A 17,260-nucleotide genomic window follows, 5' to 3' on the forward strand; every position below is an offset into this window, starting at 1 on the left:
AATCATCACAAAATATACTTTTAGGGAGAAAGGAATAATGAGTCTTAAATTTGATTAAACTCGATCTCAATCGAATGATTATCATTATAAAATACTTCACAAAAGAAAAAGGACCGAGATGAGACTGTACTACCAATTATTATCATTTTTACAAATTTTATCACTAAGTTATTTTTTCATGCGTTTTATTAATATGTTTTTAAACTTTTTTCTATTTTACCAATTCGTTAAATGTGTAATTAGGTGTTGAAGTGTTCAGAAGAATTGACATTATTTTGTTATAAACTTATGCAAAATGACATTGTTTGATACCAATATAATGATAAAATGAGGAAAAAAAACATGGGGTGATAAAATATGAGAAAATTAAAGAAATATGATGGTAAAATAAGCGGGGGAAAACCTTAATTTGTAAAATTCACAAATCATCATTATTGTGTAATAAAATACACAATATTTTCAATACTAAAATTTTCGAAACGATGATCGTTGAGTACTAAAATGCACAATTATGTCTTGTATTTTAAAACACACATCTTCTCTTAGCATCAACGATCTAATTAAGAAGGCTCCTATATATCTGAAAAAGAAGCCTACAATATATAGAGTATAGACTAAGCACCCTTGTTCTTAGTTGATTACACCGTTTTAGTTAGGGGAAATTAAATGCAGAATAAGCACCCTTGTTCAAATTAAGCTTGGGCTTGTTAATTAATTAAGTTCTCTGCTTTCTGAATAAATAGATATGGTTGTAAGAATCATCTATAATGACAAGACATGATAAAAAAGGTGATAATATATATGTAGTAAAAGTAAAAGTCAGGATTTTATGAAAGATGATGTTACACAAGACAGAAAATCAAATCTACTTAGAATACACTCAATTAGACATTCTCTCTTCTCTTTTGTATGTGCATTTTACATACTAGCCCAAGAACTAGCCAAAAAAATGATCTTAAAACCATTTCAAACTATTATTTTTTAAAAAAGTTATTTATATCTCTTAATTGAATTTCAATAGTTTTATTTTAATTTCAATTATTCATTGTAAAACTATTTATTATAAATCTAAACTATAATTATATTTAAATATATTAATTTATTATGGATTTTAATTATAATATAATTAATATATAAAAATGTTTATTTATTATAAATTTCAATTATATAAAAATAAACATTTAACTTATACAATACTGATACTAAAATATTATTAATACTGATTCGCTGAACAAGGTTTTCTTATGAATTCTGAGTATATTCTAATGACCGCTTATGATTGAACTGAATCTATATAAATTTTTTCATGCTTGAACCTGTTCTTGCAGATTTATATTTTCATGTTTATAATAAGTGCTTGGTTTCAGAATAGATTATTTCTACAACAATTAAGGTTGTAAAAATTGAGATCCCTCTTAGATCAGAAAGGGGATGGGGAAGATCCATGTAATCATAAGTTTGTATGACAGCTCTAAGATGCCTAAACTGATGTATATGGAAGCTAGGAAAAAATTTCTTGACTCTTGAGTTGAGATGTCTCATTCTTCCAACTGAATTTAAATTGGTTTTCCTAGAATGCCATGTTAAAATTATTTCTCTTTTAAAGTTTAATTTCATATTACTTAACTAAACTAATTTCATATAACAAATTTTCTTGATTTTTCATTTGTGTAGATTGCATTCAGCAGGGCATTTGCTTAATATTTTTTTTGCCAAGAATAAGATTGGGAAATTTAGAGCCTGGCAAAGCCTACCATTTTCCTGATGAGTATATCATATTCCTGTTTTTTAAATCTTTTTATGTGTACTGCACTAATGGCTTAGCTATGAACGCTTAATCTGAACAGGTTGAGTCTTAAAAGTGATCTATTTAATACCCAAGCTGACTGGCAATGTGGTATTTATCAAATCATTGCTGATGTAGGATAATATTAATCATGATTGAGTGGGTTTACTAGAAGTCTAACCCTTATATTCGTCACCCAAAGATTAGCGTGGTGACACCTTAGTCTTGTAATGATTTTTTCACTGGTCCTTTATAAGGATGAATTTGGTGATGTTTAATTAGATCTTTGAGGGGACTTGCACGGTTAAAATAATCTTTAGAAGACTAATATAATGAATAATATATGGAAGACCAAATTAATTAGGGGTTTACTCAAAGAAAGATCTAACCTTCACTAATCAATCTCCTGCTGTTATACTCCCATGAGTATTCCATTGAAATGTGTTCAGAAGTTCTAAAGTTTGCTCCGTACTTGCTATTGTATTGTAACTATTGTTTCCTGGCCTTGGATTGAATATAAAGGTACAATTTTACAAAATGAAATGCAGAGTAAGCTAAAGGATTTAGAGCTCGAGGCCAATGCATTAATTTTCGTGGGAGGAAAAGTAAGTGACCATGTTGACAGATTGCTTTTTATATGTAGCATCAGGTTCTGAAAATCTTCACCTTGCCATGTAGGTTTCCGTTGATATATTACCGTTGATGAAGCTGTTAAGCTTTGCGGTGGGTGTTCTTCCTGATCATGTTCCCAAGGTCAGTCTATAAATGATATAAAGATATAACCTTACAGCTTACTGCAAATAATTTCCTTTGTGTTCTTTATACTGAACTAGTTGTTGGCTTTGCTATCACCATAATGCCTGTGACATTGTTATCTGACAAGGTGCCTTCCAGTGTTTGTACAGAACTTTTTTATTTTATTTTGGATAAATAAATAAACTTCTATTAGATTTTCTGTCAAAGGTCCAGTGACAACATTACAGTACTTTATTTTGTATCCCTTAGTGTAGCATCTAAATGGTGAAGTGGCACAGTTTCTGATGCCAGTGTTATCCTTTTTCTTTTCTTTTTTTCTTTCTCTTGACCAATTTAAGTTAAGAATTTTCCAATATGTTTGTATTATTAACTATTTCAGGTCTGGAGATTCAACAACTCGATTTTGGAAAATTGCTGATGGAGCTTGTGACTCTAGTGTGCAAAATGAACCAGTAAATGTTGTGGTGCTGCAGCACTTCAAAGAAGGCACCAATGAGAAAAGCAAGGAACTCTCAACGGTGTTGACGTCATCACCGATATAGAAATATCATATTTCAACATCGTTTCTTTTTGAAAAATAACTTAGAAAGCGCAACATATTACATCAGTGCGTACATCAACACCGATGTAGAAAATAGGGGATCAACATTGTTTCTTAATTAAAAAATGATGTAAAAACTAATTTTATTACATCGGTACCTACGTCAGCACCAATGTATAAAATAGGGGATCAACATCGTTTCTTAATTAAAAAACGATGTAGAAACTAATCTTACTACATCGGTGCTTACATCAGCACCGATGTAGAAAAAAAATAACTTACTACAATGTTTGCTTATGGACTGATGTTGAAATTTTTAAGTTTTAATATTATTATAATAAAAAATGGTCAAACACCGTTGTTGAATCACAATTTTGACCGATGTAGAATACACGTTTTCTAATAGTGGTGCAGTGGATATTTGAGTTTGCTCTTAAACATATCGCACAGCCACACTGACATGTTATATTTTCAACATTATTTATAGTTACGAATCTCTAGTGGTGAGAAAGGTTAGGAGAAAAGACAGTCCTCTTTATATCCACGCCTATTACCAGAGAGATTGGTGGTAAAAGTACGAGGAACGATACCTTCACTAATAAAAATGAACATATTAATAATTAATATTTACTAATAAAAAATAATACAATATTTTATTATATTTTTAAAATTTAGGGGGTGGTTCATTGAAATACAATAAAGACTCAAACAATAAGAAAGCAATATCATTGAAAAGGCTTTAATAGCAAAGAATCTCAATTGGGTAATAATAATTTATTTTAAATTAACAGTGTAAAATTGTCAAAAATTTCTATAAAAAAACTATTATAGCAAAAGAAAGACATTCAAAGATGGTTATTTTTTTATTGAATTCAAAATATCATTTAACGAAGATTGACCAATATCATAAGAAATATTATTTGTGTTGTCATTAATTTTTTTATGAAAAATTATTAATTGGTTTTGATCAATTAGTTTAATTAAAAATGATAAATGTTAGAAATTTTATAATTTCTAATTAATTAATGTGAGCTACATATTACATTATAACCTTTATATTAGTTATTTATATTTTTTATGGATACAAAAAATTGATATGAATTTAATGAGCGGAAATCAATTTCACCCATTAGGGGATAATAAGAACCCTAATAAGTTTAAAATCTGAGATACGGTTATGGTCCCTAATATATCAAAGCATAAACAGCCTTTTATTCTCCCATTTGAAGAAAAAACAAAGGTCTCAAAAGAAATAAAGAGATTTGATCGAGGAAGGTCATCAAACCAATTATTTATAATTGTTCTTTGGATTCTGCTGCATCTATTTCATTAATCATTACTAAAACTTTTTTTGATAATCTAACATAATTTATTCCTAGTAATTATTAGTATTTTATTACCATCCCTAAAATTCTAACAATAAAATCATCTCACTTTAGTTTAGTTGATAGTTAACATTTTTAATTTTTAAGTAAGTCTTTAGACTATTTAATTTGAATGACTGACATTTGGTATGAGTATAATATTTTATATATGCTGTTAACGAATCATAACCCTTGTTTAGGAGATTATGTAGAGTGCTATTAGTTTGTTACCTATATAAAAGCACTATATATTCCTTTTCTATTCTCGTAATTATCAATGCAAACTTTGAGTTCTATCTTGAGAGACTTTAAACTTGTTTCAGGGTTGAAAGTAATTTTTTTCAGAAGTAGCTTGGCAGGTATTGGAATTGAACATGAGGAGTTGCATAGGTACACCTCGATCCTTTTGATGAATTTACCATTCTCTTATTTAGGTATGCCTGTTGGGGGTAATTCTAGGAGGGAGTGTTTTTGGGAGCCCATTCTAAATAAATTGAGAGGGAGGTTGGCTAAGTAGAAACATAAATCACTTTCATTGGGTGGCCGGATCACACTTATCAATTCAGTCTTGTCTTCTCTCCCCTTGTTCTTTTTGTCCTTTTTTTTAAAAGAAAAATCATCTTGTGTTGAGAAAAAAAAATCATTAGTATCGAAAGGAATGAGAGGTGGGGGTAGAGGGTGGGAGAAAGATTGTTTGGGTGAAGTGGAATGAGGTGTATTTACCTGAGGCACAAGGAGGTTTGAGGATTAAAAAAAATAGATTATTCAATATGGTTTTACTTGGCAAATGGAGATGGAGGTTAGCTTCTTATCAAAATGATTTATGGCTAATAGTGCTGAAATCGAAGTTTGTTAAGAGGAGATCCGGGAGAGATTCTACTTGATGGAAAGATTTAGTTGATGTTTGTGGGGTTGATGTCCGTAGGCAATAAATGGTTTGATAATAATATTGTATGGAAGGTGCGGGACGGTAAAAAATTGAAGTTTTGGGATTTTATTTAGCAGCGACAAATGGAAGAATTTGATCAATCCTAATCTGTATATCCTGATGAATTGAATTAAAATAATTCATTAATTCATTTTGATCCATTAACACTATTTTCATAGATTGATATTTATCCATTCCATTTACACAAAAAAAAAATCTAAAATTTAATTATTTTTAATTTAAAAATTTAAAACATAATTGTTTTGGTTGACCTTGATCAAGATTAATCTTTTGTTGATATCAGTCAAAACTATTTTTTAGTCAATTCTCGTCTCATAACATTTTTTTGCCGATGTTGACTCAAATTATTTTTTTGTTGAAGTCGACTAAGAATATTTTGTTAGTCGATATCAACAAAAAATAATCTCAACTAATGTCGATAGAAAAATCCTAATTAGTATTAACGGTAAAAAAGTCTCAACTAACATCAACAAAAAATAACCTTGTGAATGTGAACAAAAATTAGACATAATTAATGTTGATCAAAAATCCTAATCTATGTCACCAAAAAATAACCATGACCAATGTTACAAAAAATTTTAGTCCATGTTTGCAAAAAATAACCACAACCAATGTTGGCAAAAATATAGCCTTCAAAGACATCGACCAAAAAAGTTCAATTAAGCTTGGGATTGCTAGTTAAGTTCTCCGCTTTTAAAATAAATAGATCGATATGGTTGTAAGGATCTTATTATATAAGACAAACCTAACAACAGAATGATAAAAAAAATATATTATGAGAGTATGATATATAGTAATAGATTAAGTAAAAGTGATCCAGATTTATGACATATTTAAATGTGGATATTTTATTTGTGAGAAGCTTAATTTTTAACAATTTGCTACTTGTGAAATATCTCTAGTGGTAAGAAAGACACCGTCATTGTTGTCTATCATGCATGCATCTCACGTACAACATGAGATTAGTTTTATTGATGGACTACACCGTCTCAATTCCGAGTTTTTGGGCAGCAATGTACGCAAACTAACTGCAGTACTATATACAACTTACAACAGCCACAGGGGCAACCAATGGTCGGGTTTAAATCCACAAATTTGTAACGCTCACAATTGATATTTTCATAGATGTCATCCCCACCACCAACTAATTTGGCATCATTCTCTTCATTAGTCTCTTTGACAACCTCACCTGCGAACACATGCATTAACTCTTAATTAACACATGAACCATTTATGATACAAATAAAATGGTAAATGCGATTGAGGATTAGATGAGAAAGAAATAATAATTAAAGTGAACATAAAAATTGAAGTATGAAAAATGGTTATATGATAATAAATTGGAAAAAAGATACAAAATGCCGGCAGGGGGATGGAGCCCTTTAAGATCGAACAAATAGGATTAGGAAACCCCTTGGATTAATGTAAACATCAATTTAAGGATATTAATTATCAATAATAAATAAAAAGGATTTAATATCTTGTTAGTTTCTTCAGTCAGGCTTTTTTTCCCTACAATTTTCTTTTTTCAAAGTGGTGCATAAATTAAGCAACAAAAAAAGAAGAAAATTTTAAAGGGATCATCTTAAAAATAATACACGGATAAATTTTTTAAAAAAATGTATAACTACATGGACAAAAAATATTTAAGTCTTGAAAAAAAATTAGATGAACATTTGTTACAAAAATATAATAGTAATATACATTTTTTTATAAATTTAATATATTTTTAAGTGTTTAACTAGTGATTTGAAAGAATTTATAGATATTCTCTATTTGAAATATTCGTGAGTAAAATGATATATAGCGCACCCTCTTTTAAATCCCTGGCTGCCACCTCTGAGGAGATAAGAAGGATCACGGCCAACATTCCTAGGATAACCCTTGCTATCTTCGTCTTTGAACCCATCTTTCAATGGCAAACTACGACAGATTAACTCAATTCGGATATATTTGGTATGAAAGATGAGAAAATTAGTGGGGATGTATTCTCTATATATAGGAGGGGAGGAGGGGCAGTGCCAATTACGCGTATAGCACATATATTAATTTAGTGTCTTTTAAAGAGTTAAGGAATCAATTTATTGGTAACAAAGACTCAAAGAGTATCAAAAGGTGTTATACTAATTGTAACCAATTATTCAATGATATCCAATTTTTACCAGAAAATAATCTTATTATATTAGTTCATGGGCTTAAAATATTGTTAAGGCATGAACAAATCTTGTACGTCTTTGTTGTAATAGCAGTCGCAATATAAAAGCTAATAATGTTTTCCAGGCGACGTGATTATGACTATTAATATATTATTAATAGTGATCTTTCAACAGCCAGTTCTCTCTCTCTTTATATATATATATATATATATATATATATATATATATATATATATATATATATATATATATATATTTATATAATTGGGGCGTTGCATATTAGTTCAGCCTATCCAACTGCTAAGAACCGATTTATTCTTAACGAAGAGTATCAAAGGTGTTTTATAATAAATTTGTTTTGAACGGCGGTGTTATATAATAATTGTAACCTACCATTCTACGACATCCAAATTACATATAATCGTATCATTTACTCGGGAACCATTAACGATAGAAAAATGAATTTTGCACACCCATTAGATGCATATATAACGAGGGTATTAGGCTATTAGATATATAAGTAATTGTTTACGGATTAGGATTCGTTTGCACCATATGAAAAATATTATGCTTACGCCAAATCTCAACCACTTAAGTTAAATAATCTAAAGGTTGAAATTAATTTACTAAAAACATAAAAAATGTTAATTAGCAAGTCATGTGAGTTAATTTTATCATTTTCAATTAAACTAATTGATCAAAATCAATTAACAATAATACCAGATAATATTTCTCATGAGATTTGTTAATTTTATCTTTATCAAAATGATATTTTGAATTCCATAAAAAAAAAACCATCTCTAGACAGATTTCTTTTTTTCTCTTATGAAAATCGTGGCTAAAAGCCTCTAATTTCTAACTGAACGGGGCAAAGTGACCCCTACAGATTGTCTTGCCACAAGACATTCACATAACTAGGGGGTGGTTCATTGAAATATAACAAAGACTCTAACAATAAAAAAGCAACACCATTGAAAAGGCTTGAATCAATCTTGAATGGCCAAGAATCTCAATTGGGTAATAATTAATAATTGATTTCAATTCACTAATATCAGATTAACAATGTAAAATTGTCAAGAATTTCTTAAAAAATTTATTGTAGCAAAGAAAGACATCCAGAGATGGTTTTTTTTATTGAATTCAAAATATCATTAAGTGAAGATAAGATTGACAAATATCATAAGAAATATTATGAGGTGTTGTCGTTAATTTATTTTTTTTATGGAAAATTATTAATTGATTTTGATCTATTAGTTTAATTAAAAATGATAAAATCATCTCACGTTACTTAATAGTTAACATTTTTAATTTTTAAGTAAATTTATTTCAGCCTTTAAAATATTTAAGTTGAATGGCTGAGATTTGGTATGAGTCTAATATTTTATATCTGATGTTAACGAATCATAACCCTTGTTTAGGAGATTACGTACGTAGAGAGCTATTAGTTTGTTGCCTATATAAAAGCACGATATATTCCTTTTGTACTCTCGTAATTATCAATGCAAGCTTACTATGACTTCTATAAAAAAAGTGATAATGAGAAAAGTCGAGTACAAAAGGATTATATCATGCCTTAATTATATATAGGAAACAAACTAATGACTCGTTACTGATAAACTTCTAAACAATTATATATCTAATAGAGGTGATGGAAGAGAAAGAAAATAATAAATGTGTTTGAGGATGAGATGAGATAAAAAAAAAAAAATAGAACTAAAGTGGACATAAAAATTGAAGTATGAAATTAAAACCTTCAATAATAATAATTAAGTTGGAGAAATATACAAAATGCCAGAAGGGGAGTCTTTTATTATCGAACGAATAGGATTAAGAAACCCAAGTACTGTAAATATATTTTAAATTTAATATTTCTAATTTTCTGTCGAATAACATTTTAAGGATATTAATTAAAAATTAATAAATAAAAGGAGCTTAAATATCTTGTTTGTTCCATTAAAGCTATCTTGAGAGACTTTGAACTTATTTTGGGGTTGAAAGTTTATTTATTTTTTTTCAAAAGTAGCTTGGCAGGTATTGGAGTTGAACATGAGGAGTTGCATAGGTAGGCCCTCGATCTTAAATTGGCATTTTGATGAATTTACCATTCTCTTATTTAGGTATTCCGTTGGGGGTAATTCTAGGAGGGAGCGTTTTTGGGAACCCATTCTAAATAAATTGAGAGGAAGGTTGGCTAAGTGGAAACATAAATCACTTTGATTGGGTGGCCGGATCACACTTATCAACTCAGTCTTGTCTTCTCTCCCCTTGTTCTTTTTGTCCTTTCTTAAAATTTCATCTTGTGTTGAAAAAAAATTATTAGTATCGAAAGGAATTTCTTGAGAGGTGGGGGTGGAGGCTGGGAGAAAGATTGCTCGGGTGAAGTGGAATAAGGTGTATTTACCTAAGCCACAAGGAGGTTTGGGGATAAAAATTGTTAGATTATTTGGTATGGCTTTACTTGGCAAAAAATATTCTTAATATGACTTTTTCTTAAAAAAATTAAAAATTAATGGTTCTAAAATGATTTTCTCTAAAACTGTTTTAGAATGTAAATCATTTAAGATAATTTTTTAAAGAATCGTTTAACAATATTATTTATTGAAAAAAAATATTAAAAAAAATGAGGATTCTATAATGGTTTTTCCAAAAATTATTTTAAAATGTAATTTTTTTAAGTTGATTTTTCAAAGAATTATATTAGAATATTTTAAAAAAATTGACTAGAAATTAATTACAACTATCCAAACATATTTGCACGTATATTTATGTTTATTTCTTTATTTAAATAATATAATTTTACTGAAAATGAATAATAATAAACAATTAGCCTGAAAAGGTCTATGACAAAATGCTTCCATAATAATAATAAACTATGCTACCATAGTGAATCCCCACTGAACCTAATTAGCAATATACAAAGTTTTGAAATTAACTTCCATAGGTTTATAGATATGACGGAACAAATCTTCAGTCAAATAGCTAATTATTTTATACAATAATTAATAAAAATCAACCAGTTACAGCAAAGTGACACTAACAGTTGGTGTGCTAAAATTTTCATATAAGCATCATATGGAGGAAGTCATACTTGCCAGTTGTTCTCAGATGACTGATCATCCGATCGAAAAATGATGAATCTTCCATTTCACAGAGTAGTGCAACAGGTTAAACCATCCAGTCCCTGCAACATAAACAAACGTTATATCTAAGTGTTGGTTACATTAATACTATCTACCTTCTTATCCATAGAAAAGTACTAACCAACAAATTGGTCAAAATGTCATACTTCACTCCGTATCATAACTAGCTCAGGGAACTAATTCCTTAAGTTGATTACATTAAGCACACGATAATTCTAACAGTGCTGCAATATTCTACCTAAAGTGAGAGAGTAAGGTAGGTTGGTACATTTAAAAAGACCAAAGCATTCTTACTTCTTTATAATTCAGTTTTTGTTAAAGATATTTATGTTATTTTATAATTTATATATAATACAGGTAAATATTTTTTCCTTTCATTCATTTTCTTTTCTATATATCAAACACCCTACCAAAATCACTTGGTTTGACACTAACTTGGTTTTCCTTTTTTGTCCTTTCCCTGTCTTTTCTTTAGCTGTCTAAAACGCATAATAATTAGTATATCACAAAAGGTAATGGTTGAAGGAAGAGGGAGGAAAAAAGAGCATGCCTTTCAACCAAAAAAGGATTCATAGGTGGAGGCCAATTCTTGAAAGTAAGGATTCATAACTATAGAAGGCACACACCAGAAAGCAGAGAAATGAACCACAACTGCAAATGGACCAAAAAAACATAGTTTATAAATGATCTTTGAATTTCTTAGCTAACTAATTATAATAATATATGAAACCAAAGAGATTTAAACTAATTGAATTCATATAAAGAAAAGAGACTCGCTGGGTACTTTTTATTGGTGGCATGAGAGATGTGGTGTTCCCATGATTTTTGAGAGTCTATTTTGATAACCTTAGACTTTTGAGCTCTTTTTTCTCCTCCATTTCTTTCTGCTTCTGCTGCTTCTTTAAAAGGGTCTACGCATACAAAAATGCTTCGGAGAAAATGTGACTGTTTGAGCAAGATAGCACAAACAAATGCTGATTTATCATTTTCTAATTAATTGTTTTTGTTGTTTTGAAAAAGACATTTTTTAGCTTGATATATACGGGATACAATAAAAATAATCTAGCGGGGCATCTAGATTAGCCAATCCAATGGTCATGGTTCACACATGTGGTTCATACAAATATAACATAAGTCCAACTTTTTTTTCTACGAAAATAATAGTATTAATATTTAGAAATTTTCCAAATTAAGGTAAATGGCAATTTTCCTAAGTTGTCAGCTTTTCTTGATGCCTCGTGGTATAAAAACAATCAATGCTAGTTATGGCTTAGCCTCCAAGTTTAGGAGGATGGATATGCTCTTAATTGGTAATTTGATAGAGTAAGAAAAAGTGTATATCATTTTAGTCATGACATAAAAATTTATAATTAAAGTAAGATATATTTGTGGCCCATAAGTAACAGTAAAACACGTTGAATAATAGTAAGAATACTAAGATCCCAAAAGAACAGAACTAGAGGTTGTGAGAGAAGACATCTCTATGTTCATCACTCCCTCTCTCACACAAAAACAAGCTTTTGAAATGACAAAGAGACCGAAGGATAATTAATTACTATTTCCTAACAATTTTTTTTTATGGATTCAAATATTTTTAACGAGTTAACTGCTTTCTTTTTCTTTTTCTTTTTTTGAACAAGGAGGAATCATTAGAATTCAGTAATTTTTTTATTGAAAAAGAGATCATTATTATGTACACAGTAACGTTTAAAAATCTGGAAAAGAAAACACAAATTACATAATGCAATGGCCGGAAAAAATTAATAGTATAACAGAACAAAAATTTAACGGTTGGAAAGGGGTTTGCACATTATAAATTTGTGCAAATAGTAACAATTTGAACAACTAATTGACATTCTCATTTTTCATTTGTGACCTCTAGTATCCAATTTCAAGTTCAGTTAATTTTATTTTCCAGATTCAAGGTAAAAAAAATATTCAAATTCAATCTTAATTAATTTTTTTTAAAAAAATTCAAGCTTAGTTTTTTTTATATTCAATCTTAGTTAATTTTTTTTTCATATTCATTCTCAAATTTTTTCTGGATCAATTTTTTTTACCGATGAATCCAAATCAATTTAATTGGCAAAGTTATATGAAATTTTTATAAAATTGCAACATGTCTCTTTCAACTCAAAATTTACAAAATCTTCAACTTCACAAGATTTGTGGATTTGACATGTATATTTTTGAGTTACAAATTCAAACAATGATATTAATATGTTAAACCAGTCACTTATGTCTGATGACATTTTGCAAGGTTGAACTCCTCCAATACAATTTACAATTAATGAAACTCCATATAATATGGGATACTATCTTGCAGATGATATTTATCTGGATTGGTCAACATTTGTGAAGACCATAACAATGTCACAAGATCCTAGAAAAAAATTATTTACAAAATGTCAAGAAGCAGCCAGAAAGGATGTGGGACGAGCATTTGATGTGCTCAAGTCTTGATTTGTAATTATATGTGGTCCATCACGTGCCTGAAACATAGATATAATGAAGGGTATAATGTTGACATGCATAATATTACATAACGTAATTGTCAAAGACAAACAAGATATGTTCAATGGGAAGGTAGATGTTGATTATGATCACGTAGAAAATGACATTTCAAATGTTAAAATATCTTGTAGTATTCCTCCTAACATTGTTACATACTTGCAAATAAGACGTGTTATGCATAAAAGAGGAATTCATCAACTTGAAGTCGATTTTGTGTAGCATATTTGGAAACGTTACCGTTATAACAATAATGAATTTTTTTTACATTAATGTTTTTTAATTTTTTATTATCTAATTTATGCATTTTTCATTTCTTTAACATTTAGTCATAAATAAAAATTAAACTTATGTCCATTCTCCTATTTCTTAATATTTATTAATTTTAATTGGTTAATTTAACTTAACAAATAATTAAATAAAATATTAAAATATAGGGTCCACAAAAAATTGTCTAAGATCCCAAATTGAGATCTACCACTAAAGATGGTCTTAGTATTCTCTCTAAATTGATATATTAACAATAATACAATATCTGTTATTATAAAATTATAGTAATGTTGTAATATTGTTAATTGGAAATTAAATTATAATATTATTTACAATTAATAAAAAAATATTTAAATAATATATCAATAATATTTTTATTACGTCAGCTAATATACATATTTAAATAATCCTGATTTGCAAAGGCATTTTCATTAGTAAATTTCTCCTAATGGGGTTCATTACACTTCAGCGAATGTACAAATTAACGAGTATAGGTTGCATTTTTATTACGTCAAGCATATAAACGAAAGCTTGAAATTGTTACTTTGGTGCAAACCCTAGTTCTTTACTTGGATGTTTATTGAATCGTGTACTTATCAGTAGTAAAATGATCAGGATCCAAGTAGCAAATTTGATCAGGTTCGCCATTGTTCCCGGTAAAATGGACAGGCATTTCTAAATTACTCAATATAGGTCCTCACACACACGTGTGTGTGTGGATATAACAAATTACATATCATACGACATGGTTCGGCCGACAGTGTTTCCACCTTACAATTTACTGGTCCACTATGTAACAATTTGGGGCCAACATTATCTGTCATAAGTTCCAACTTCCAACTCCCTTCCTCGCACGCAATCTCGATCCCTAAACCAGCCACTCAAATCCTATACCCTATAATAGGTGAGATGCAAGACACGCTCCCACGTACCCTCATTCACCTCAAACCCTATAGCAACAAATTAATGCTATTCTCCTTACAATCCTAAAATCTCCCTCAAAAACAATAATAGAGAATGGAGGTAATTTTGTACAGCATCACTTAATAATATATATATATATATATATATATATATATATATAAGAGGTGTTTCTGTAATTGCCACAGATGCAGGAATATTATCAGGTATAATGTAACAAATATTAGGGAATGTTGAAGGAATTTATTTTAATAAATAATAATGAATATTCAGTTTTTGTATTGGAGATTAAAATCAATTTGATCATTTGGGTAATATTAAATAATTGATATTAATTTACCCCGTGTCTCATGATATGAAAATAAAATATAACAAAAAAGATGATTTTGTTTTGTTACTTAATTAACAACCACACTATTAATTACGGAAAGACTTTTAGAATCAGTCATATATTTGACAGACTAGGATATTTATGGATCATACTCGGACTAAGTGAATAATTCATTTCCAATGAACATTTTACATGTCAATTACATTATAATTTGTTAATTGATTGACCCTTCATGTGTACGAGAAAGTTTTGAGTTTTATAATAGTACATATTTCCTTATAGTTAATGCTTTAATTTAGTATCTTTCTTATTTTATTTATAAAAAAATTTACAAGCTATATACGTCATTAATGCAGTAGAGGGTCTAATACCACGGGAGGAATAATGTGAAAATTCAAATTTTTTTTATATAGATCACGTATATTTTTTGAGACATAATCTCATTCGAGTTGGATAGTAACCCGCCGGCTGACCTCAATATGGAGGTGTATTTTAATTATATCAATAAAATTTTTATCAATCAATCATGAAATCATAAAAATAAATTTAATATTATATTTTAACTTAAATTCTTAAAATTTATATTTATGAGTCTTATTAATGTTTAACTTTCTCATCTCTTTATATGATGAGGTTTCATCCTACACTTAAATTTCAACAATTATCAACAATAAACTTCAAACTTAAACTTACGCGTTTCAAGATCAGATTTAACTGTATATTTAAAGGTTATTGGTCAATCATACATCATATTTTATTCATCATCACGAATTCCACTTGTGAAATGTTTCTAGTGGTATGGAATGTCGGGAGAAAAGACAGGCATCGTCGCTAAATATCTATTCATGCCTCTCATAACATGAGATTTTATTCATGAAATATATTGTAACATTATTAAGTACGTAGAACTACATTGCCTCATTATTTATTTGTGATTCTTAATTATGTTGAGATTGAGCAGCACCTTAAGCATCTTCCCAGTGCATTCTGAAACGCTTGACCTTGGAAGCCACCACCAATATTAGGGAATCCACTACCACCAATGCCTGGGATTGCACCACCGAGGTAAACCCCACCAATGACTAGGTAGGATGGAACCACACCAATATAACCACCACCAATATTGCCTGGGACAACACCACCAATGAAATTCCCACCAATGCCTGGGATGCTAAGTTTGTTAACATCATGAATACCACCAACTAATTTGGCATCACATGCAAACACATCAACTCTTCACACATTAACTAACCATTTTGAATAGAAAAATGAATCTTGCACTGTTATGACTTTGGCAAGTGCACCAAATCGTGACAAGTAGTAAAGCTCGGAAGTCCGAGTATCGTGTCCACAGGGATTTTATTGCACTTTTTCAATACCTCTCAATTTGTAAGTGGGAGTAAAGTAGTAAAGTAGGAATAGTAAAGAGTGCTATTACTAAAACAAATAAGTAAAAGGAAAAACAATTGATAGAAATGCCAAGACCAGACAAACCCAATTGGCCTATGATGCATGTAAGTATGATATTCATTACCAATGAAATGGTGTTAGTTCTACCCACATCTGTTGACTACTTGCCCCTGATGCCTCACGTTAGCAAGCCTATTTTAACTACCTATCTCCCAAATGCCTTTGCGAAGATTCAATAATTAAAATGCGTTAAGATTAAGTTCTAGATGTTGCTTAGATGCATGGGCAGTGAGTTATCATTCTATGCCTAGCAATGCTAACCCAATGATTCTTTTCTTTAGATGTTCTATTAGGTGTTACCCTTTCCCAAGCGTATAACCCCTAAAACTGATGCATGCATTGAATCTTAAATATTATTGAGAATTACCCTCTCCCGAGCGATTAAAACCCAAAAAAAGATCTAAGAATGAATGCAAGAATAAAAGAAAAGAAATAGAACAGAAAAACCTGGAATAAATTCCTTTGCATTGATAACTCTTTAAAGCTCATTGTACATCGTTGGCTTTTTAGGCCTGCCAGGCCCTAGCTAGGGGTTTAGCCACTCATGGCCATTGAGGGCTTACAACTGGGGATGAAAGAAAGGCTAGGCTAACAAAACAAAGAATGTAGAGAGGGAAGAAAACTCAGGCTTGGAGTACTGAGAGTGATGTTCTGAGATGGGATGATCTTTCCTTGGGACTGCCTCTCTATTTATAGTGGCTGAAGTGGGCTTACGGGCCTTCGTAGTTGCGCTCAGCGCCACACCTCGCGCTTAGCGCGTTCAGATCGCGCGCTGGGCGCGCCATGCACGCTGGGCCTGTGCTTCTGTTGGATCGGGCGCTGGGCGCCTGTGCGTCTGTTGGATCGGGCGCTGGGCGCCTAGCTGGGCTTAGCGCGCGTAACGGTTTCTGCCACGCTCAGCGCCTCCAGTTAGTTGCTCGCTTAGCGCCTGATGCGCGCTGAGCGCCCCTATTGGATTGGGCCTGCTTCAGAATTTTTTCTTTTTTTCTTCCTTTCTGTGCCACTTTTGCTAAATGCAACCTTATTTTTCGTATCTGCAACCAGAAATTCAATTTAAATTAATTT

The 17,260-nt window shown here is 30.2% G+C and overlaps 1 protein-coding gene across 1 annotated transcript; it reads right to left on the reverse strand.

Annotated features, from left to right (window-relative positions):
- Window positions 1–6,226: 6,226 nt before the first annotated feature.
- On the reverse strand, window positions 6,227–7,364 carry LOC547914 (nodulin-16-like). The gene is made up of 2 exons (XM_014772675.2): window positions 7,209–7,364; window positions 6,227–6,585 (listed from the first exon to the last, which is right to left on the reverse strand). Exons 1-2 carry the CDS (start codon window positions 7,303–7,305, stop codon window positions 6,386–6,388), a joined length of 297 nt encoding a protein of 98 aa, XP_014628161.2. The 5' UTR covers window positions 7,306–7,364; the 3' UTR covers window positions 6,227–6,385.
- Between the last annotated feature and the right edge of the window lie 9,896 nt (window positions 7,365–17,260).

The sequence above is a fragment of the Glycine max genome, chromosome 2, assembly GCF_000004515.6.
Source record: "Glycine max cultivar Williams 82 chromosome 2, Glycine_max_v4.0, whole genome shotgun sequence".
Lineage (NCBI taxonomy): Eukaryota > Viridiplantae > Streptophyta > Magnoliopsida > Fabales > Fabaceae > Glycine > Glycine max.

Coding starts and splice junctions, on each gene's coding strand:
- LOC547914 (XM_014772675.2), bottom strand. CDS start 7,305: ATGGGTTCAAAGACGAAGATAGCAAGGGTTATCCTAGGAATGTTGGCC. Junction 6,586..7,208: donor AGCCAGGGATTTAAAAGAGG/GTGCGCTATATA, acceptor ATGTGTTCGCAG/GTGAGGTTGTCAAAGAGACT.